Here is a 24,247-nt window from a genome sequence, read left to right as displayed (position 1 = left end):
TGTGACTTCAGTCCGGAGGTTTTGCCGTGGCCATCGTCTTCCTGGTGCTTCTGGTCCTTATAGCCCTGGTCCTCATGTGGTGGTTCTGGCCTCTTTGCTGCAAAGTGGTGAGTGTTGCTGCTACAACAGCTCTGTCTGTCCGTCCGTCCGCCTGTCTGTGTGATCGTCATAGAATTTCTGGCACCGAGAGCGATGATAAGAGCCCTTTGACACAAATGTAGGACGTTGGCTGCTGGCAAAACCAAACAATGACGTGCGACGCTACTGCTGGTGTAGCACCAGGAATTATGAGCAGGACAGAGCTCACAGCGGGACTTTGGGTTTTCACCCACCCGCTCTGAAGGGAAGTCGTGTCACACATCTGTTCTGGCCTGTCATCCCCACTTTGATCCGCTCCCGGCCGTAACCCTGACAACAGAACGGAAGGCATGAAACGGTGACAGGCCACATCCTGATAACTGCATCTACTCATACGTGCAGGAGGAAACAAGTGTGTGCACAGCCTTTCAACAAATAACAACAAGAGCTGAGCCGGAGTGACAGATTGTGTAGCAGTTAACCAAACCCACAATTAGACCTACCTGGGGACTGATGTGATTATTGATATGCAGAGATTGTTTATGGTTTAATCTCGGTTGAGTCTGTTCGGCTGCAGCTTAACGCAGTGGTTTTGCTAAACACACAATTGTCTTGCTAATCCTGTCAGGCAGAGCTTTTCATTTCACGTGCACTTTGTTTTCATCCCTTTGTCCCTCCCGTCGCGATTACGCGCTGCGTTTTCTTCGGAGGTGAACCCCGCTGCCGCCAGCTCCTCTCGCCCTCTTTCCCTTAAACAAACACTCTCTCGCCCTTGTACATTTACAAAAATACACAGCAGATTATTGTTCGGGGCAGTGGGAGAGGGGCTACAGATGGTGCCCCCCGCTCCCTTTTCCCCTTTCTCCCTCTTTTTTTTAAATACTGAGATCTGATAAAGGCAAATTTACCCTTCAGTGTCGCCAACCGCCTCCCTCAGCCCTCTCCCTCACATGCCTCCATCGCTGCTCAGTCCTGCCTCCCCAGAATGATAGATGTCACCTGGCTTTGTGGACCTGAGGGGAGCCCGTCCAGGATGAGATGGAAGCATATTTTGGAAAACCAACAAAGGCATTAAAATGTAAACCCCCTGCAGCATGTCTGGCCACCGACGTGTTTGTCTTGGTGGAGGGAGCTGCTGTTGCCTTCCATCCAGGGACATGGCAGGAGAGGAGGGCCATGTGTGGCTTGTTAATATTTAAACCCCCAGTCTGCCAGGTTTCAGCAGTCGGGATGAGGCCGCACACACAGGCACACATGCCTACCCTTTATCCCCACAATTCTTGCGCATGCAGCATGCACTTCCTCCCTCCGACATGGGTTGAAGTCAGAGAGGTCAGATAAGCTCTGATTGGTGAATGCTTTGTTTAGGATTTGGTTGGAAATTTAAACTCAGAAGTTGGCAGCATTGAGACCTGAGCGACTTTAAAGAATTCCTAGATCGAAATGGGCAAACCTGATGATAACACTTCCATAGCTGAGGTGTAAAGAGCAGAGTATGCTCTCAATCTACCAGTGCTCTGCCTTCTACAGTGATTATAAAGTTCAACCAGTCATCAGGAGATGATGCCCCACATGACTCTGTGGTGCCATTTCCCATTTCCCAGCGGTGCCGAGCCCGCGGTGGCGATCCCAGCAGGGCCGGTGTTCAGGATCTCCCAGTTTAGTCTTTAATTACATCACTGAGCGCTTCTATTTATCGTGCATCTGTCCGTCAGGTATGCGGGAGCCAGCAGCAGCGCGCTGTCATTTGTGTAATGCTTTATTTATCCCACAATATGTCCAGAAAAGCTGCTGCATAATTACTTAATAAAAAGCCATAATCCTGCTAGCGTAAGGTGTGGCTGAAATGACGTTAATCAGCGTATGGAAGAGCTGCCGGCCCGCCTCGGCTGGATTTGCTCACAGCCAGTTGTGTGTCAGAGAGCAATGAATTAACTCTAATTGATTATTTTCATTATTCTAATGACGCTAGTGTGTGTGACGGTATCTCTGCTCCTAACTGAGAGTGAAACAGCTGTTGGAATTTCTGATACACCATAATTACGCCGCTCTTTTCTCCCCTCCAAAACCAATTTAGCAAATGCAGCGGTTAGAGTGAAGTATGCGTTGCTCGTGCTTAATGGACAAAGGTCTGACTGGCACTCAGCTGTATTTATAGTCGCACCACAGCCACACACACTTTTTCTTTATCGTCTTAATGTCCATTCCTGATAAGAAAAAAAGCCTTTCGCATGAGTGGACAAGTAAACAGCAGAATGTTCCCTTTCCCTTCAGAATTCAAACGTTTTTCATTTTAATTTAAGAAGTGATGAAATTTGTTGATGCTTGTCAGCATTTCTAGAAGCATATGTAATAATTAGCATATTTAGTGAGCATTTATTGCTATTTTGGGGGTCAAACACAGAATTTTTACACTGACATCAATGATATGGAAGAATCTAGTGCATATATCATTTCGGGGACTATTGGTAGCAGAAGTATAGCAGCAAATAGTTCAGAAATGGTCAACAAGTCTTCCTCTATTCTTGCCTTTTTCCTCTTAAAAGCTCAGACCCCAGAGGAGTTTGTAGACATGAGTGTTTTTTTAGCCGTCCTGCAATAAAATAAATAAACCCACGGACTCCAGCGTGTGAAGCATCTGACTGACACCTGACAAATGTCGCCGTCAGGCTGCTCTTTGCTTTGCGATGCACATCTGAAAAACTCAGCGGAGGCATCTTGTCCTTGAGTGGAATCACATTGTGGACAACCTGCTCCTCAGGTGCGGTGCCATCCGCTGTTGTCATAAACAGTGCCGCGGGCCTGGTCACTCTGCTTAGGGAAAAGTGCGTCCCAGTTCTCTGCTTTGTTTTCCTGCGTCTTCACTACAGACGGAGCTTGGAGCATAGCCTGAACCACCTCCTCTGGATCTCATCGGAGCTAATTAACTCCTTAGGACTATATGATTGGGAGGACTGCTCGGAAGCTCTGAACCCCGTCCAATTAATTAAGAGCTAAACGGGCAGCGGCGCACGCCCCAAAGACTCCCCTGTCAACAAGTTGATTTTCAGCTTTCCTTTATTTTGCACAGGGGGCCCCTGATGTTGGTTTACAAAATGAACCCTTGTAATCAGTAGTCAGCGGGGTGATGGGGTGCCAGTTCCAGCTAGCAAACAGCCTGGCACGGACAGCATCTCCACCGCGTGACAGGCTGAGGGATGTATCTGTTTGACTCAGTCACCTGTCACGAATCACCCCCGTCAGACTCGTCAGCTGGTGTCTTGACAGGGTCTGAGCGAGCGCACCCACACGGTCCCTTTGTGCTGACACTCTTTTTGCCTTTTCTGTTTATCCAGGTCATCAAAGACCCGCCACCACCCCCTCCACCGTCCCGTCCCCCGCCACCTGTGAGTACATTGCCGTTGTGTTGAACAGCCACAGAAGGCCAGCTGCTGTTGGAGTCAATTACAGAATTAGCCACTCATCTGGAACCACTGTACATTATTTATCTGCTATTTCTCTCTTAATGTAGAAAACAAAAGGGTTGTTACGAATTATTATGGCTGCTTTGAGTCAGAAATGGTCAATTAATTTGTAGAAATTTTCAAATTAAAAGCACAAAATGCAGAACTGACAGGAACAAGTTTACAGTGAACTGTAAAATATTCCAGGTCGCAGAAAAAGTGAATTCAGCTTTGCACAACTGTGACCAAGTGGGTTTTTTTGATAGGAGCCGGAACCTCTGCTGAAGAAGAAGTGGGCCACTGTGGACGCCTCTTACTATGGAGGAAGAGGAGCAGGGGGGATCAAACGCATGGAGGTCAGAGTCTTCTAACATATTGCTTTCAGGAACATGAAACGGGTCCCGTCGTCATGCCGGCTCTCCCGCTTGACGTGCAAACCTCTTTCTTATGTAAATGAGCTGTTAAAGCGCCGGCGCAGTTTTAATGTAAACACGAAGCAAATGCATGAATCCGCGCTTGCGGAGGCGTGTTTTTCTGACGGCTGCAAACTGCTGACGTCCAGCCTTTTGTCTGAAGCTCCAAGTTTGTGGAGTTGCAGGGGGTCTGACGGACTGACCGCCGTCCTCGTCAGCCCGCTGATGCCTCCGACATGACAGGCCCTGCCACGCCGTCCTTGGCTGCGCGGGCCTGATTGGATCAAGTCCTCTCCAGGATGAAGGATTGAGCGCTGCTGTCAACTTGACACATCCACCTCACCCACCTGCCCCCCCCCCGCCTACCAAACCTTGGCAGCCTCTTTGTTGTCTGCCCCCTCCGAAGGGAGCCCAGGTTTAAACACAATTTTCGACTCCCTCTCCTCTCCCCTCCCCCTCTCCTTTTTGCTGTTGCGCCCGAGCCCCAAAGAAGCGCGTTGGTTTGCGGGGATTTCCCAGAATCCTTAGGGAGCTCCCATCTCCGCGCGTGTTTCCCTCTGGTATCAGCATGCCGTCCCGTCGCTCTTTTCTCGCCGCGGCAGGTTGATTCCCACCGACAGGCTTCTGAAGCTTCCCCCGACGGAGGGAGGACGAGGTGCTTGTTAAGATCAACCTACCTCTGCTTTGTATCCACATTTAAGGCACCATGCAGGGAAAACCACGTCCAGCACTTTGCTGCTGCCAGTATTTCAAACGTCTGAGGTATCTTTTATTCATGGCGGTGCCCCTCTTTTCTTCATGCAACAGGCCAGGGGCGGATGATTCTGAAAAGCTGTTCTATATTTTCACGGCTTAACCTACAGCTTGAAAAGGGTGCTGCTAATTAATCACCTCTCCCCCCCATTCATGTGACACTTTGTTTTTTTATTAATCGCCTTAATTCAACAGATGTGGTGAATTGGGTTAAAAAGCAAGATGACCCACATTCACACGCTTCTGTGATGACTTTGCAGCCTTTTAAACCGCGTCAAACCTCATAAAGCAGTTTTAAATCCCCTTTCAGGCACATTCTGAAGTAGAAAAAAGATTTTTAACACAGAAGCTACAGGCACATTTGTGGAGGGGGTCCTCACGCTCGGTGCTGTTCTGGGCTTTATTGATGCAGGTGCGTTGGGGTGAGAAAGGCTCCACGGAGGAAGGGGCCCGGTTGGAAAAAGCCAAGAATGCTGTCGTGACTGTTCCAGAGGAAGAACCGGAGCAGCCAATGCGCAGACGTCGCACTGTTTCTGCACCCCCCCACCAAACCCAGAACAAATGGTACACTCCTATCAAGGTGGGTCAGCACTCTCTCCACTTCCTCTTTAGATGATCGTGGTGTCTGTTGGTGTCTGTTTTATGACAAATGTCAAATGGCCACTTAAGCCTTTAAGATGTAACAGCTTCTTTCTTTATCATCAGTGAAGTTGGCTGAGATTAGAATGTAATAAAGGGAGGTTTAATCAGTCTTCCATGAAGGAGATCTCAAAAAACTCTAAAACCATCAGTGCAAAGTCGTCATTTTAAATGCACGTCCTGTGTTCTGTTGCGGTTCTTTCAGGGTCGCCTCGATGCCTTGTCGGCTCTGCTGGGACGCCAGTATGACCGCGTTTCCCTCATGCGACCCACATCTGAAGATGAGGTAAGATGTGATGCTCTCAGCGCAGCGCGTTTTCATCCCCCTGAATATTTGGAGCTGTTTTGTTTGGGAGTATTTTGGCATCTGATGTTTTTCCAGGGTTGTTGTTGATGTTAGCCGCAGCTGCAAATGCTCAGTGAGGGGAGCAGGGACATACAAACCCAAATATGGTCTCTGACTGTGGACCAGTCGCACGGTTGTGCGGCTAACATGCTAGTTCCTGCTGCCCCCATAACACAACTTGTGGTTGCATCAAACTGTTCCTCTTCATAACTTGCCTGTGGTTTCTAGTTGTGCTCAGTTGCCCGTTACATCATATGACGCTTGAGAAAATTAACATGGCAACATGAACTGCCATGTTAGAACAGGCCCTATTTTCATGCCGGGGACACATGTGACAACAGTTCCCAGCAGCCATTGCTCTAATATCCCTCTGCTCTGAGCGTCACATTGAAAAGAGCAGGACTTGGAACCACGGCGGCAGAATAGGTGGTGATAGATTCAATTCAATTCAATTAAATCTTTATTTATATGGCACTTTTCATACACTAGGTAGCACAAAGTGCCTCAAATCAGATGTCAAATCACTTGTTTTTCATTAGGAAGGAAGAAGATCCGCCTGTTGAGTTCATGGCAATTTTGGATCATTCTATTCAGGCAGCATTTGATAAGGACTGAAGAATCCACCATGTTTGTGGCTACATAACAAACATGGTGCCACTAGCAGCCATGGAGGGGGACCCGTATTCATATTTTTATAAAAAATCTTAATTACTAAGACAAGATTGCACTTTAAGGTTCCATTGTCATGGGAGTGAAAGCTTCTGGGAAACATTTACAGCTTTATTCCTCATTTTAGTCTTCACCTTTTATTAGAATCTGTAGTTGCCAACCTGGAGTTCAGGAGCTTTGGAAAGATGGCGCAGAGTAAAATGTCTTTTTGGAGCCATCTTGGGAATGTCCAAATGCTAGGAGGCCTCAGGAAAGACTTAGAACAAGCAGCAGTAATTATGGGTCTTATTGTGGCCTGGAACAGCCTGGGGATCCCCTGGAGGAGCCGGGGAATCAGAAGGGAAGAGAGATTTCTGGCGTGGCTGGACACTCGGACACCAACATTTTGTTCATTATGATAGTTTTGTCGAGGATGCTTCCCGGACTCTCATTTTGTGTTTTGCAATTGTACAGTGTTGGGATGGAGCGTGGTCTTCCTGCTGTCTTTAGTTGAGTGCCAGCAGAGTTCACATCTTTAGTCCTGATATTGATCGATATCGGTAATATTGCTCCCATCACTGAAGCGCCTCAAACGTCAGGCTGAGCAGGTGAGTCTGATCTGGTCCAGTCGGTCAGGCTTGTCCAGTAAGAGGTTCAGAACAGGCGACGACAGCGAGGGAGAAGGGGGGGGGGGGCAGGCTTTGATGGTGGACAGGAACCCTCCAGGGTCATGAATTTTTCAGTGGGCTGCTTCCGTAAGGTTACAAGGACTCGTACAGGTGTAAGGAAGCAGGTTGTCGCAGACATCTGTTCAGCACAGGGACCCGGGTGTCCGATCCAGCCCCTCCCTCTCTCACTGAACTTCTATCCTCACCCCTGCCGCACTCCCCACAGTCCCCAACTCACCTCCCGTCCCTCCCCCCCGTCCCTGTCAGCGCTGCTGCCGGCAGCCAGGCTGCTGGATTGTCAGCAGATGCGGAAGAGAGACAGAAAATGAGAGTGAAACTGTTTTTTTACGGTCTCACATTTACCGCCGGCGGGCCTTCAACACCAAAGGTAGAGCGGGGGTGGACACAGCTGCGGTGCCGAACTTGCCCCAGGCACAAATAAAGAGATCTGATGCGGTTTGACTGTGTTGTGGGTGAGACCGGGGAGCAGGGGAGGCACTTCAGAGCCAACTTAGCACAGCAACATCTGCCGCCAAGTTTTGCCGGCGATCGACGGGGGACAGCAGGTAGAAGGAGGCGGCAGAGAGAGCGGGGGGGGGGCTTGGCCTTATTCTGGTGTTCACCAGAGCTCTTTTGAAGTGGCTGGCGTGCATGCGTGTGCACGTTCTCGATGTACACGCTTCACATTCTCTCCTTCTTTTCAAAGCAGCCACGTTTGCCACGTCCCACCCTATATCCCCCAAGACGTTCCCTTTAAAGATGTAGTTACTCACCGGGGGGACATGCGGAGCTTTAAGATGTTTACTGACACAACAGCCTGGGAGGGAGCCTTTCATGGAGTGACTGCGAGCAGAGGGACTCGTCCAGAGTCCCGTCTGACGGGAGAGAGCCGAGAAGATGGTGTAAAAAAGAAGGGAGCACCGAGGGCAGAGGTGACAAGCTGTTCACCCGATGCAGTCTGGCATCCTGGAGGTCACAGCAATACATGCTCAGGCGGGTTTCTCCCCTTTTTCAGCAGCACAGCTAAAGATGGGAGGTGTCTGTTGACATGGAAGTGGAGCCGGTGACTCGGTGTCAGTGAAGTGTTATCGATCCTTTCGTGTTTTAAGACGTGAGCGTGTTTACTGAGGATGATGTGACGGGAGAATTAAACTGTTGAGCTGCTGTGTTTTGGAACGTTCACATCGGAGCATCGCGAAACTCATTCTGCCGCTCTTTATGCTGGTGTTGTTGGTTGCCATGGAAATGTGTGATAGAACCCTGTATTTACAGCAGATGTTAATATTCAAACTAGCACAGTAGAAGACATTTGTGTCTGATCTGAATGTTGCTCATTTTTCTTCTGGTTCTAGATTTTGCGGTCCTGCTGGTAACACTGGTTATACTGGAGCACCAGTATGCTGCTGTGGGCAGAGCTCATTTACGTTTAGTGTTAGATCCTCATCCTTCAGAGATGACGGCGCCGTCTTTGACTGGAGCACGTAAAGCGGAGCAAAAAAAAAAAACGTAAACAGATGCAGGAACGATGGTGTTTCTCACTTTCTCTTTGTCGCCTTTGTCTGGTAGCATCACAACACGGCACGGAATATGGTGAGAACATCTTTGCCGCGGCTAATAAAGGCCGTCCATTTGTATTGTTCAGTGTCTGAATAAATGCGCGCCAAGAGCCAAAAGATGACACAGTCGAGGGCCCACGTTTTGCTTCCTCCGCAGCCGCTGAAAGGAATAACTCTGCGTCTGATTTAAGGTTCCACCTCTCTGCCAGCGAGCAGCGCAGCGGCGCTCTCTGGGATGTTTACCATCACGGGGACGAAACAAACCTGGCACTTCATTTCACAATAAAGGCTTTAATGGAAGGTAAACAGGCTGGCAAACCACGTTAGGCTGAGACGCAGCCCCAGATCAGAGAGCATGAGATTCCCTAATTAAGGGACGTAATTGGAATTAAACCAAAGCGTCACAAATAATGAAGCTGGGCGGAGGGACGGGGCTCCGGCTGAAAAGGCTGGAGACAAAACCCGGGATCGCAATAACACGGCGAATCAGACGCCGCTCATGCTTGACATTTACCCCCCCTCCTCCCCCCGCGACCGCCGATGCCGTGGTCACCTCTCCAGCCTGAGGAGGAATATCCCTAAGAGATAAAAAATAAAGGAAATCCTTCCTCATTTAGCTTTATTTCACTTCCAGTTTGCTGAGTAAATGTGTATTTAATAATCTTTTTGCGGTAGCAAACATTTCCCGTCTTTAATGCGACGGTAGCAGCGGTGGTGGCGGCGGGCTGAGCACCGCGGCTGGCGGAGCCCAGGCCTCATTAGTCCTATCAGTGGACGCTCTTGTTAGCCCTAACAAGTACCCAGCTGACAGCTCCATTCAGCCGCTGCTCCCCCACAGGAGAAGTGACAGCTTTAACTATGGCAGAGGAACGGGCTCTCTTAACCAGATTAGTTCTTTTTACATTAACCGGAGAAAAGTAGGGCAGATGTCCGTGTGACTGGTTGTAAATTTGATAATGAGTGCCACGTTAATCCCCCGCTCGTCCATCCTCCGTGCCCCCGCATGGCAAGACCAGGGTGGGACCTGACTAGTAAAAGGATCATTTTGTGTGTGTGCACGTGCGTGTTTTGCACCAGGAAAATGAAGCTAACTGTGGTTACGGACCATTATTGTTGAGGTGTCAGGAGTTCTTTTCACTTGTTCCCTGATATTTCCCATTTTTTTGCTCTAACGATCTTTGGCCTTTGATTTTCCTAATCTCGGGGTTTAAAGAGTAGCAGGAGAACGCAAACACGGTCAAATTGCTGAGATCATTGCCATTTAAACATTTTTTTTAATCCCGTCATGAATCAATCACTGTGTTTTATTTTCTGCTTTTCTTCCTTCTCCACTAAAATCCAGCTTCCATCCCTCCAGTCTCCTGCTGCGTTTTTTATTTTTTTTGATTTTTGACTTGTCCCTCCCATGTCAGAGGTTACCCCCTTTTCCTGTCTCTGACGGGTGTTGTTGTGTTTGGGTGGCCGGGGCTGGTACCTGCACCCACCCTTCTCTCCCCTGGCCCCCTCCGCCTGATACGATCTGAACTGATGTCCTGCCGGTGCCTTTTTTCCCAGAACCCCCTCAGACTGGTCGGAGCGGCGGCGGTGTCACCGTGCGCCGAGCCGTTTCTTCATCGCCTATTAAAATCAAAGCGGTGGTGTTGGGTGAGGGCAGCGCTGGGATCTTGGCTTTAATTAAATTACATTATTGTTAACGTCAGCTTCGCCGGGGCTGTGCGCACTTTGCCCTCCTCCTCCTTCGCCTTCTCCTCCTTCTCAGCTCAGCTCACCTCCTGACAGACATACAGAGGAGGGAGGAAGAGGAGGGAAGTGGTGGTGGTGGTGATGGGGGTCACACATACTTGCAGTAATGTATTCTAATCCCGCTCATTTGAATTTTTAAAAGGATGGAAGCAGGGAGTAATGTTATGTAGGGAATATGTTCACAGTGAATATTCAATTAGCATGCTCATATTTTGTATACATAAATGTAACAGTGTGTTGGTGCTGGTTAATATGTAGTGAAGGGCCCTTGCATGAAGCAATGTTATATGATCTAACATGTTTGATAACACGGGCGCGCTATAAATAAACATTTAGCATGTTCTGCCGGTCAAACCGAACAGGTTCAGTTGCAGCAGCGTCAATGCTAATGTTGCCTTCACAAGATTAGCACGCCACAGTTAGATTTCTCTGCTTTAATCCCCTTTTTTTGTCTGTTTTTTTTTTTTTAAATCTGCTTTGTTGGAATACGCCTTGATTGGCCTCCTGAGCATCTCTCCACCAGTTTTTTTCCTGTTTTATTGTGAACGGAGCAGCGAGGTGTCACTAATGCAGCTCTATTCATGGGTTCGCAGGCCCGACTTTGGTCTTCGGCACCGACTCCTCCTCCTCCTCCTTCTCCTCACTTTCTTTTTCTGCTCTTCTTTAGTTGCTCCAGTAAATCTGATCAGATTTGGTTTAGTAATGATTTATACATAATGACTTTTCACCCTTCCGACTTCACTAAAACAGCGGTTTATTGTTATTTATTTTATTCTAATATAATTACAACTTCATGAAGGTTTTTATTATTATTATGTTTGCCTAGGTTTTTTTTTCCCCCTGTAATTAACGAACAAAAACATTGACCTGTTTGGAGCGGGTGACCTTTCTGAACCGATCGATCCACGGTCGCACTAAAATGCTAACGTCTGTGTTTGGATCCACCTCCGGTGACCATTTAAGTGAATTAACCATGTCCCTGTCAGCAGCTGTGAAAGGGTCGCGCCTCGTCCAATTAGGGGCTTCACCTCGTTAACTCCTTCCCTCCACCGCCGCTGTAGCATTGTTTTAACAACCTGCTTAATTACGTTAATGAGCTTAAACGTGCGAGCGGCGTTCTCATCTTAAATCAATTTAATTGAACCTTTTTTTCCTTGTAATAAGTGACCTTGGCTGAGACCTCTGGCCTCCCGCAGCTGAGCTATGGAGGTAAAAAAAGATCTTTTTCTTTCTTCTTCTCTGACTTCCTGGGGGCTGAACTCTTGGTAGATCCTCTCAACTGGAGCCCATGAATAAGTGACGCCTCTCATAATTGATTCAGGGAAAAGATGCAGACGTGACAATAGTTGGCAAAACGTCACGGCAGCTAATTGAAAACATTGTTGAAGCGGTTCCAATATCCCCCCCCCCCCCCCCCCCCCAAAACACGGTGAAACAGAGGATTAAAAATTCATCCGGACCTACATCCACGAAAAGGCTGATTTTTAACGCCTGTTTTGTCAATATGTCGTTCATCATGGTAATCGATGTGAGGGATGTTAATGATGATAGTTTATAAAACAGCTTATTAACCTTAATGACGCTCTGATCTCTCACAATTGATAGGTTGTCTCGCCTTCAATTATTCTGAGTAGACTAATGATGATATAGATTTAATTACAGCTCAAGTGCTTTGATGGCTTTTTTCATGGCGCGGCCGTGGTGCCGCTTCAGCTTTTTTTTCTTTTATTGTTGTTTAGTTGTTGGCTGTTGATAAAGTTTTCTGCCCAGGCCTCGGAAGGACGCCGCGGCGAGGAACACGGGAATTAAAAAAAAGCCAAAAGATGCTAGAAACAGTTTTGGTGAATTAAACCAGAGCATACTGAGATGAGCTACTTTCACATAAACCTTAATTCATCTTAAAGCTGTGTTTGTTCATGAACTTCCAAAAGAGATAAAGCCGCCATAGAAGCGTAGTAGCAGAAAACAACAAAAGAATCTGTGTTCTTGGGTCGCTCCTCCGCCGTCCATCTGTGTGCGGCGGAGCGAGCGGCTCAATGGCGGCGTTGAATCCCACTGTTTGGGAGCACAGATGTACATTCAGTCCCGTGTTCTCTGCAGTCTTAATAGTGTTAACCCGTCAGCTGTCCCCAATCTGAGGACACAACCGTCTCTAGTGTTTTCACCACTAAGCCGGATTTTCACTCTTTTCTCGCAGAGCAAGTAGCCAATATGAGTTCCTCAGGAAAAAGCCCAGTTGGGTGTGTGTCTGTGTGTGTGTGTGTGTGTGAGAGAGAGAGACTCAACACACAGGAAGTTTATTTTTCAACAGGATAATTTAAAGTCTTTTTCAGCCATTCTCATCATGTTTTTTCACTATTACCGTGGCACGGAACGGACTCTCTTAGCCAGATTAGTTCTTTTTACATTAACCAAAGAAAACTTCCCTAACTTACAGGAAATTCCTCTTTCTTTGCTCGCCCACACACACCCACAGACACACACACTTCTCATTTCCCTGATTATCCCGCTCTTTCTCTCCTCCGTTGTGCATCTATCACTTCCTTCATTCTTTGTCCGCTGCCTCCGTGTCTGACTTTGTCCTCCCCTGCGTCTTTCACACTCCCTTCTCGTCTCCATCGCTCTCTGTCCGCTCGCATCGGGACGAGTGGCGCTGGGCCCCTCTGACAGTGCTCCTAATTAAGACGTAAAACTGTGGGCAGCAGGTTTCTGAAGGTTACACTGTCTGTACCGCAGGAAGTGATAAAGAATGGACTTACTGATGACATGTGACGTTTTCCTGGGAATGATGCAAACCGCTGCTAATGAAGGTGAGGCTGGGGAGGAGGAAACGAAGGGGACGGGGGGCCTCTGTGTGCGCGTGAGCGTGTCTCTGGAATACCAGGAGTGGATGTTTGAGTTGGACAGACAGATCCCGAGCAGCCCTTCTCCCTCTGGGTTGTGCTTCCTTTGTAATTTTATTTAAAAGCAATAATTCCGGGCTGCAGGTGAGGCCTAGCGGGACAAAACTACCATTTACTCCAGAGAAATTACACTTCCCTCATTAGACTAAGACCTTCCAGAGGGACTCCAACCATCAGAAGCGTGAAGTCCGTACGGAGGAACTTATAAAAGCCGAAGGCCGAGTCCAGCTCCATCCTCCAGAAGAGACGGAGGAATCGAAGTGAAAAGCAAATGCGTCAAACATGACAGCTGGCGTCTTCTCCTCCGATGCCACAATCCCGACAAACTGCATTTAAAAGCGCGTGATAAAGGACGCAACGTTACTGATTAGAATGTGCCTCACCCCTACGGTACAGCTTGACTCCCGCTCAAAAAAAACTGGAAAGTGGGCCAGTGAATGTAACATCATATGTCGCCCCTCCTGGTGGAATATCATTTGCGGCTCGTCGGCGGCGCGATAGTTTGATTCGGCGCCGGCTGCATTAGCCTTTTAGATGGTAGATAATGCACGGCGCTTTCGCTGGTGAATAATTGCTCATGATTCCGTGTCGCTGTTGACGCTTCAGGCGACTGTCTGTTGTCTGCAACATATGCGAATCGCTGTTGTAGCGCTGGAGTCGACCCGCTGCATAGCCGAGCGGCGCGGCCCTCGCCGCTGCCGCTGACGGTCACCTTTGCGTTAATGCTAGCTCATAGAGATAAAGGATGAGGCCAACATGTTGCCACTCGTAGCCTCTAAGCTGCTAAATCTCCCCCTCAAACACGACGGCGGCGCTCCGCAATCCTCACCAGTTCATCGGTGTGAGCGTCTGAGCCCAGTGTGAACTCTAGCCCAAATGTGACACACTGGCTCTGGCCATATGCAAGCTTTTCACCCCCCCTTCCCCCCCTCTGCACACACTGGTGTCATGACTGTTGGCCACCGCAGCACACTGACTCACATAACCCCTCGCGCGAGCTCGGGCCAAGCTCCTCCAGCCCAGGCCAAGCCAGGCCGTCTCTGCATAAGACCCTAATTGATTTGATGGACTTGTGCGCCATTCACACCTCTTCCCCAAACAAACAGTCCGCCCAAGATTTCCCTCCTCTGAGACAAAGAGTGCAGCAGCACCGCCGCGCCGTCGCCTGAAAGGGCGACGTCGGCCTGCCAGAGTTGCTAATTTCACCGCTGGGCCTGGGGGAGGGTTTGAGCGTGCTGTGCGACAATTCATCACGCAGCAAATGAAGCCCCCCTCATTACTCCACCGAGTCCCAGGTCAACCAGAGTTGACTTAAGTTCACCCTCATGTTTTCAAGCTCGTAGCCAGAGTGCAGCATGAAGTGCTAAAAGTGTTCCCACGCAGAGGCGGATACGCCGCAGAGGCACACAGCAGTTGCTTTTTATCAGCGGCGAGACCTCCGCTAAGTGTTTGGCGACCCGCAGATTTCTTAAAGACGTCGCGCCCGAATCACCGAGGCGTCATTATTTTAATCTAACAGCGGTGAACTGCTACGTGGGGAGATTCTTGTGGAACCCTACAGGTTCAGCCTCTCACCTCACTACGTCCATTCATCACTTTACATTCACACCTTTTTTACAGTCTAAACAGATGTTTCAGGATGTCCCAGAACAGAATCCAACCAAAATCCATTTTATGAGTTCAGCAAACCTTTTTTTTTTTTACACACCTTCTGCCTCAATTGTCGTTATTTATTAGTTTATCTTTTATTTTTATTCATCTATCCCCCATTTACATAGCTTCGCGCGCGTGTGTGTGTGTGTGTGTGTGTGTGTGTGTGTGTGTGCGTGCGTGTATTAAAATGCCTGTTGACAGTGTGCTCAGTGTGTGTGGCTGATAATGTCTTCATTGCTCAGGTCACATTAGCCCAGTTCTCACAGTTTGTAGCTCATGTTTAAAAATAAATAATTTTCTACAAACGTACACACACACACACACACACACACACACCCCTCCCTCCCTGTCGTCAGGCTCGGTCATGCTGTTATATTTCCAGCATGGCTGGACAATGATCGCATTATTTACTGCATGTATTAGCATGCGGCTTGATAAGCATATTTTCCTCAGTGGAGCTAACAGGATGCTTTATCGCCGAGCCTTCCCGCCCGGCGTTGCGGGCCGTCGCCACGCGCCCGTCTCTCCCGCCTCTTTACGGCCTGGTGAATAACAACTTTTCTGCAGCTGAGATTTAAAGCTGGAGAAACCTGAAACATAAATCAGCGTTGAGTTCTGCCCAATAAGCAGAAAGACGTTGTTAATATATTAATATTTAGTTGTTTTCCAGGTATCCAGCTTTACGATTTAAAATTCTTTAGGAACTAATGCAGATTAGCAGAGACAGCAGGGGCTTGGTAAAATAATCCGAACACCAACTAATGACAGAGAGAAGTTTGAGTAACTTTTCCGCAGATGTTGAGCAAAGCTGTAAAACAAACTAATAATCAGTGATTCATGGAGTCGGCAGAAGCAATTATCTCCTTTGTGCCTTTGATTAGACCCAATCTTCCCTTTGTTTGAACTTTGTTGTAATTGTAATCATTGATGTTGCTGTTATTAGCCGTCAGTCTGCATCTTTCATTGCCAGTTTTCTTCCTGTGAAGGGGGGGAGGGGGGTCCGACACATCTGCGATGCAAATATTGAATTTTTTCCCCTCACGCTCGTCTCAGGTCAAGCTTGACCCAGAGCAGCCTCCTCTTCACCTCTCGACAGGGCAGGCGGCCAAGCCCATTTCCTCCTGCATTAGTCTCATCAGGGACTTTAATATGTGCCACCCTCCAGGAGGCGTGGGGGGGTTTGGGAGGGGGACTCCCTGGCACGCACACGACCGACACACCGAAAACACACCGCCCTGTCTTGACAGCTTACTCCAATTACCGGCCCTCCCTGTCGCATGGCCTGCATCTCTGCTCAGAGCAGATCACATCTGACCCCGTCCAGCATGCCGCTGGGAGGGGGGGCAGTAACACACAGCCACTGGTGCACCTACACACACACACATCCCAAACTGTGTGTTTTAACCCAGGAATTTGTGGGAAATCTGCCTAAATGCAACTGGAATGTCTGTGTCTGTATTGGAATGACTGGGAATTACTTTTGATGTTCCGAGTTTGATCTTGATGTAACAAACGCTGATGTTTCACACTTTTTAGCATAAAGCAGACAAAATTTATGCATTCACTCAGAGACGGGCCCCCGCTTGTTTGCTGACTGGGGGTCGTGGCCCGCAGTCGCGGTGCGAGCTTATGTTCCCAGCGTCCGCGGCGTCTCTCCCGGCCTCTCCGGGAGGACGGGTCCTTCGATGACGCCTAATTTAAAAGTACAGATGAAGCCAAAGGCCCTGCGAGGACACTGATACGCCGCGGCACCCAGGAGAAAAACTAGCCAGCGTTGGTGGTTTGGGCTAGTGTTCCGAGGCCTCGTCGGTGCGATGCTGTCGTTGGAGACGCCAAACAGCTGTGTGCCCGCTGCACAGCTGGCTCCGTTTCCCGTTGTGGTCGGGTTGGACGCCGGCTGTTTGCACGTGTTTATCTGGAGTTTAACTCTGTGTTGGTGGGAATACAGCAAATGTACAGGCATCATAAACATGGCAGCTTCTTATTGGTGGGGGAGAACTGAGGGGCAGTTAGCATCAAAGCTAGCAACTGTACATGCTAAAAGCAGGAAGCAAAGGCGCAAGGCATTATGGGAAATGTTTAAAGGATCACCATGTTTCCTTTACCTCTGTTTCCCGTAAAGGCTTTAAAAAAAATAAACTCTCGGCTGTAACGGGCTCGAATTTTAAACTGACGAAAAGAGCGGGTTGTCAGCGGCTTCTTAACACCACTTAAAGCTGTGACAAGTTCTTCCTACAAGCATCTGCTTAGCACTGCTAGCTTAAAAAAAAGGTGCCGTTCACGCTGGTTCTGTCCACTCTTTCCACAACAAAGGTTAAGACAGACTGGACCACGATTAAATCCCGAGTGTCCAGCCTGAGCGGCTTTAAAACGGACCAAGGCGCAGAACAAAAGTCCAATTGTCACAGGAGAAGGTTCAGTCTATCAACTGTCCTGACAGACAGCGCCTCAATCTGTCCATTAGCTGTAAACCCAGTTGTCTTTCTGGACGGCGCTGACTTGGACGCCACCGTCTATCTCACTTCAACACATATCGGCGCGGAACAATCTCTCCTCTGTCTGATCCTCCTGGCGCTGTCCCACACCGGTCCTCCCACCCCCCCCCTCTCTCTCTCTTATGATTATTTTATCATTTTAAATTCTTTATGCTGTATTTCCATGGCATAATACCCACTAGAGCAGAGTAGCAGGTTGGCCATACAGTACATTCACACTACAGTTATTTGGACGGCGCTCCGGCGTGGCACTGTCCCGGTCCCTCGGTTGGATTCTGCTCGTCCATTAGTGCCATCTGTGCCTTCCTGCACCGTCTGTGAAGCCCCCGTCGACGCCAAAACGATTGGCATTTCTCTGGAACAACCAGAGGGATGGTGCCCAGAGCTTTTAGCTGCCAATGATGTGCACTTACTCTGACAAAAAAAACTGTGGGTGGGGGTAGGAGGGTGGGGGTGCATCCAAATAAGCCAGCAAAGGAGCTGCTGTAAACAGCTGCAGCTACAGGAACGCAGCATCTTTGTGGGGGTGCACCGGCAGGGTAAAGTCACGTGACTCTCTACCATCTACACTAAGTTGTGGCACCATTTTCCCAGTTTGGTGCTCATTGAACTGGGAGCCGGCGATGCTACATGGGATGGTGTGGGAGCCATTTTCTGCTAGCTGTTGAGGTGGGGGCGGCTCTCTGTCAGACCAGTAACCCCCCCCCCCACCGAACAGCTCACCTCTAATAGATCACTGGATCACCTGCTCCTCCAGCCTGGGTCCTGTTATCTCTTCTGCTAACCGCTGAATGCTGTTAGCCTCACTTTTTAGCCTCACTGGTGCTCTCAAATGGAGCGTCGCTCATCTTCAAGCTCCGGGTTTGAATATTATATTCACACGAACTCAAACATCTGAACAGACAAGACAGATAAATGCAACACTTTGTTTTTTTTCTCTAACCAACTAATTCCAGAAGGTCCGCAAACTCCCCACCAGAGAAAGGAGCCACTATTTTCATGTGGCTCCACCATCTTTCTTGTTGTGCTGCTTTAAGCTTTATTAATCTCTTTACAAAGAGAAGAATTGCAGAGTTTGTCTGCGAGCATTGCGTATTTGGCCGAGCCTCAGGTGGCTCTGATTTCCCAGCAGGCCAGATGGCAGCGTTGTGTGGGCAGTGTGTGTGTGTCTATGTGTGTGTGTGTGCGCGCGCGCGCGTGTGTGTGAGGGGCCACAGCCTTGTGGAGGAAGGATTGGTCACACCCTGGCTCCGTCCCCTGTCCCCGTGCAGCTGTGCTCCTCCCTTCAACTTGAACTTTTAATGTGTTCAATATGTGGCGGAGGACAGAGAGGAAAGCAGAACACATGTCTGGTGGGCGGAGCTTGACAGAGCGGGCCATTTTTACACCCGTTTATATTAAATTAAAGTGTTTTAATTAAATCTAGATGTTATAACCACCTGATTATCAGGTATGAGGGGTGAACACAGATGGTCCCACCTCTGAGGGCTTAACCAGAGAAATGAAGTGTTTTAACTCTGCCAGGGTGTGAAATTAATGTTCAGCTCATTAACATTTTGTCAGAACAACAAAAAGTGTTGGAACCACGGGATGAGGGATGTCGTCGTCCTGTTGCTGTTGAGTTAAGTAAGCCCTGGATTAGCTAAGCTACTGTATAGGCTGCAGCTCTCTAATGTTTGGGGGGAGAAAGTGTCTGTTCTGCTGATGAAATCTTTCAAAGCCTGTAGCTTATCACTGCAAAATAAGCATCTTGCAACTGGATTACAGCGCTCGCGCTCGTGCTCGTGAGCGTTTTCACGCTGCAGCCCAGATGGGGGATTCATTGGGTAACCTCGGCGGGGGTCTACTTCTCTGCACCTGAAGGGCTCAAACCAGCCCCCGCCTTTGACCTTGGCGCTCGTATTAGCATTTATGGGCTAATTGCCTGCTAAGTAATGTATCCACCGTGTGATGGAGAGATCTGGAATGGGTGAGAGAAATTTTTTTCTTATCCATTTGCCCCAAACCCTCCCCAGTGCAACCATGAGTTCATTTTTGCTTTTTAAATGAAGTAGAAATCTCTCAGCCTGCCCCCCCCCCCAATCCTCCCAGCCTTGCGGTCACGTCTCACCCGCCCGTCTGCTCCTCTCCTGATTGGGATCTCACCGACGTCTCCTGCCGACGCATCCAGGCTGCTGTTCCGCGGCTCCTGGCGGCACAGGTGGGCCTCCGCCGCTCCGGCGTGGCCTAGATACAAGGCGGCGCTCCCTGCCAAGTCAGGCCCCGGCTCATTCGGGAGCGGGGGAGCTGGAATGGGTTTGACCGTATTGTGCTGCACCTGCTTCGCCCCTCAAACCATATCCCCGTGCTTTGTGTGCCGCTCCGCCACCGCGCGGACCCCTCTCCCCCCGGCCAGCCCCCGCGCCGTAAAACCCATGAAATCCACTAAACTTAGCCGCTCTGATGGCCGCGGCCAAAACAGCATCTGATGTGCCTTATTTGTTGACTGTGTGAGATTAGATGCAGAGGGTACACGTCGAGGGGCTTAGCACGCGGGGATGGAGCGGAGCCCCCACCTCTCCCTCAAACAGCCAGCAGCCCTGCCAAATAACGAGGACTGGAAGATTCTGCAGCTTGTCTAAAGCCCCGTCAGAGTGGGTCCATCCGTGCACGCTGCTGCTCCGGAGCAGATACTGTAAGACCGGGCTCCTCGCCGCCGCCTCCACAGGCGCCATAAACCAAACATCTCAACGCCTGGCTCGCTTTTACCTTTATTGAACATTAATGTGCCATAAACCCAGCGGCGCTGCTCGCGGTGGCGGCGTCCCCTCGTCCCCCCCCGCCCATCCTCAGGACAGACACACTCCTGTTTCAACTCCTTGGTGGCGTTGACAGTCGGTCCCATTGTCTCATTCGAGCGACATCATCGTCCGAACGGCTGCCCCGTCGACCGGGCGAGCCGCGCTCGCCGTCCGCCGTCGGCGCCGCCGCCACGGAGGGACTGAACCGGCGCCGTCTGACGGTTGGATTCAACTGATTTATACCAGCCAGATATTCGCCGAGTGATGTTCATCTAAATATCCAAATCATTTTCATCTCTTTCTGATCAAATATTAGGTTTTATCACTAATCCGTCTCATTACATAAACGGAATATAGTCAAATTACATTTTGCTTTATTTTTTTTCAACTGTAGATGATAAAACTTCCACCGCAGCAACATTAATTACTGCATGAATACAAATTAAAAGGACGTTGTCCTCATTGAAAGGAGGGGACTCAGGGTTTAAAGGCCGCCCACAAACAAATGCACGATGACAATATTTATTCTAAACACGACGAGGACGCGAGTGCGTTTATTACATCACTCAGAATGTAAAGCCACCTTTAATGTCATGACCTAAAAACCCAACAAAAATACACACCAAAAACCGTCCATCCTCCTCATGTTCTGTCCGTTCACCTTTCACCAAGACATCGGTGTGTTCGTGCTCGCAGAGACGTTTAGAAACGAGCTTTAGGCGGAGAGAGCGTGAGGTCGCAGGCCTGTTGGTGGAGACATTTGCTGTGTGAGAGCTCCCTCTTGGTGTCAGTCTCTCTATTGTTGGTGAGCAGGCTGCTGCTACGCACACACACACACACACACACACACACACACACACACACAGAAGCTACAGTGAGATGTGTTTTTGTGCGTCAGGAAACAAGAATTTCTGCTGCAGGGTCACAAAGTGAGTCAATTAAACACATACACACGCGTATATAGTTATGTACACAATACCATGATATGTATTTATCTATATATCATGGCATTATATAGAAATAAAAATACGTGTGTGTGTGTGTGTGTGTGTGTGATTAAATTGAAATAATTTTCCCAAACCACTGTAAATTATAGTAAAAATCTGAAAATAAGCTGTTTGAAATGCAGTAATTGGAAAGTTCTTTCCTGTTTTTCTCTGTTTTTCAGGGTCGGTGTATTCATTTCAGCCGTGTGCAGCATCAGTAAAGAGGCGTGACCCCGGCTCGCTGGTCGCTGTGGAGCACTGATCCAGGTTCACCAGATACCACTATCTGCCCCCCCCCTGCACCCACACCAGCACAAATCCCCTTCTTTTCCCTGTTCTCAGGCCTCTACAGATAATATTAGCTCGTTAGAATTAAGTTATTTATAGCTTTTTTTTCTTTTTTTTGGTGAGATGAAGAGGAGCGGGAGCGGCGCTCGCCCCAGAACTCAGCACTCAAATGCGGTTAGCTTCTCATGCGCACCAAAGGCTTAACATATTCTGACCATATTGTGCCTTCTGTGGAAAACCTAATTTCACGGACACAGACGGAAGCTATCTAAAAAAAAAAAAAAAAAAATCAGGGAGAAAGGGGTTGTTGGCCTTCAGCGCAGAAGTCAGAATAATCCCAGCGGGCCTCACCAGTGCAGAAGTCCGCTGCCTCTTGGCAATGTCTCATCACGAGTCCTGTCCAACTTCAGCGGGGCTGGACGCCCGCCGGCCCCTCTTTGACTGGCTCATCCTGTCACTTTAACACTGAGAAGTGCACACGCATGACAAATTGTAGACAGGACGCCCCAAGGTGTTGGACGGCACCGATACTTTGCCTTTAGTTTCTTTTTTTTTTTTTTTTTAAAGACACCTTCCTTTCATTATGTGCCCAGGACGGGAAAATTAATAGAGCGTTATTTGACCGCGGGACAGCCTCCCGACCACGATGGCTCCAGCTCCGTTTGAGGGATTGATGCCTTCAAGACCTTGACATGACGGTTGGTGTTTTTTGCCCCTGTTTCCAGCACAGTCTGCTCTCTGCTCAGCAAGGCGTAGCACATCAGCGCCTATAACCAGGCCCATCACTTAAGACCTCCATACCTTTAAGATATGGACGCGGTCCCGCCTCCCCGCCCACCACCTCCGTCCTCGGAGGGCGGCGGCGCCGCGCGGCGCCTCCATCTCCGCCGGAGTATCAAAGTTTAATTAAAATAATTAAAGGCAACAGCAAGCAGCAGCCTGTGAAGACTTGGCTGTCTCCTTTTTATGCCTTTTGACATTGAATGACCTATAAGTGCGCTCTTGACTGGGGGAAAAGGAGGACAGCGCCATGGCGACGGCGCACCACGTGAAAACGTAAACTCAAAGCAACGGATGCGATGGACGGATAAGTATTGTTCATTTCCAGAAATTATGCCCACCCCGCTCCCACCCCCCCCCCAACTCCGCGGCCTCTCAAACAGGGGATCCGCGTTTATATACGGTGGATTTCTCAAGCGCGCTGTCATGACGCCGACCCCAAATGATGTCACCGAGGGGGGAGGAAGGGGGGACGCGGCTGAAGAAAAAGGCTCGAATGATCCAGTCACTTCGGATACCGGACTTCAGAGGCAAAATGGATATTGGAGTGGAAACCTGACAAAGCGCGGCGCCTTTGACGGGAAGCGGTATAGACAATGACCAGTGGCTGGGTCAGTGGGATGTCTCCGCGCAGGCAGGGAAGCTTATCAAATGACACTAAAAATAAGTTCAACCATCGTCAAGTTTCAGGGGGGACGCGCCCCCGCGTGGCACGTTCGGCAGGCAGGAGACCGCACCAGACGCCTAATTATTCCTTTTGTTTGGCGCCCTCCTCGTCGGGGGGCGCAGAAATAACGCCGGATCGGATCCTCGGGGCGCGCCGCCCTTTGACGCCCCTCGACGCTCTCGGGGGGCGGGGGGGTTCTTGCGTCATTTCACCGCAGACATTTCGCAGTCGCTTTCAGCACGGACGAGGAGGTTTTGGGAACCGGGAGTGTTTCTAACCCGGACCAGTGAGCCGTCGCCACGCCGGTCGCAGCAGGGCGGCGGCGGCGGCGGCGGCGGTCACGTGATCTCCCGCCAGCATCGCAGCACTTTCACACAGAAGAGGGAAATTACTCTTGGGAAAACTATTTTTGTATTCCTGCATGTTTTCATTGAGATTTTATTCTTTCATGGTGCACGAGGACTTCGGGGTTCCGCCCCCCCACCCTCACCCCCCCAGCTGCACCCAAAGGCGCCACCTTTATATTACGTCACCTTTTTGCACTGTTTGAATTCTTCATTTATTTCCTGTTATTGTTTTCGTACCCGTGTCTTTGTCTTAAATATGCGTCAGCCATAAAACCAAGCGTGTTCGTGTTCTTCTTTTTCTGTTTTTTTTAACACGTGTGTGCTGGTAGGGGCCGACATGCTGAAGGCCATCTTTAATTGGGCCCTCGCAGATTTATAGGGCCCGACAGGGAACGTTATTACACAGAGTGTGTGTGGACAGAGGAGTGGACAGTAGGCATCCTCTCCCTCTGTGAAGTCAATCACCAGAGGCAACACACACACACACACACACACACACATTGCAAATCCCTCTAAGGTCTTCAACGCCCCAAAAATGAGGTCTTGCATTTAGTAAAAATATGCACTCGTGCACCTTCTGTGCTTCATCCATGTTTACACTCTGTGGAACGGTGCCAGCTGTGTGTGAGGGTGTGTGTTTGCGTATGGTTGGCTGTGTGTGTGTGTGTGTGTGTGTGTACTGTATTGAATACCAAAATACATGTTCTACTGGCAAAGTGAGGACATTTTTTTAGAAGTGAGGACCTTATAATTGGTCCTCACAACTGTAAAAGCTTCAAAGTTCTTTCTATGAAAGTCCTCACAAAGATAGAAGCGGAAGTGTGTGTTTTATGGGTGTTGTCATCGGAAATTGCAGTTCCTGTGAGTAGTTCAACACTTCTGTCGACACATACGACATCTTGTGGTCAGATTCCTCCAAACACTGATGTTCTAGCTTCACTTCTTTGCATGTATGATAATATGGATTTTATCTTCAACAATCTGCAGTCATCATGTGTCAGCCTCATCTAAACGGGCTAAAGCTCGGACCTCTATGCTAATGCTACCTGTTGTGGCTAAAT

At 49.2% G+C, this 24,247-nt stretch overlaps 1 protein-coding gene across 2 annotated transcripts in view; it reads left to right on the top strand.

Moving 5' to 3' along the window:
• Positions 1-23,459, top strand: part of antxr2a (ANTXR cell adhesion molecule 2a) — a 36,439-nt gene extending 12,980 nt beyond the window's left edge. For both annotated transcript variants that reach the window (XM_057033248.1, XM_057033249.1), the window contains 6 exons: positions 12-107; positions 3,414-3,464; positions 3,788-3,877; positions 5,100-5,267; positions 5,532-5,612; positions 21,287-23,459. In XM_057033248.1, the coding sequence (XP_056889228.1) occupies positions 12-107; positions 3,414-3,464; positions 3,788-3,877; positions 5,100-5,267; positions 5,532-5,612; positions 21,287-21,325 (525 nt within the window). In that variant the 3' untranslated portion in view covers positions 21,326-23,459. The remainder of the gene's footprint in view (positions 1-11; positions 108-3,413; positions 3,465-3,787; positions 3,878-5,099; positions 5,268-5,531; positions 5,613-21,286) is intronic.
• The last annotated feature ends 788 nt before the right edge of the window (positions 23,460-24,247 follow it).

The sequence above is a fragment of the Takifugu flavidus genome, chromosome 5 (assembly GCF_003711565.1).
Source record: "Takifugu flavidus isolate HTHZ2018 chromosome 5, ASM371156v2, whole genome shotgun sequence".
Classification (NCBI taxonomy): Eukaryota; Metazoa; Chordata; class Actinopteri; order Tetraodontiformes; family Tetraodontidae; genus Takifugu; species Takifugu flavidus.
Note: the sequence above shows the minus strand (reverse complement) of the source record. Positions and strands in the feature narration are given on the sequence as shown.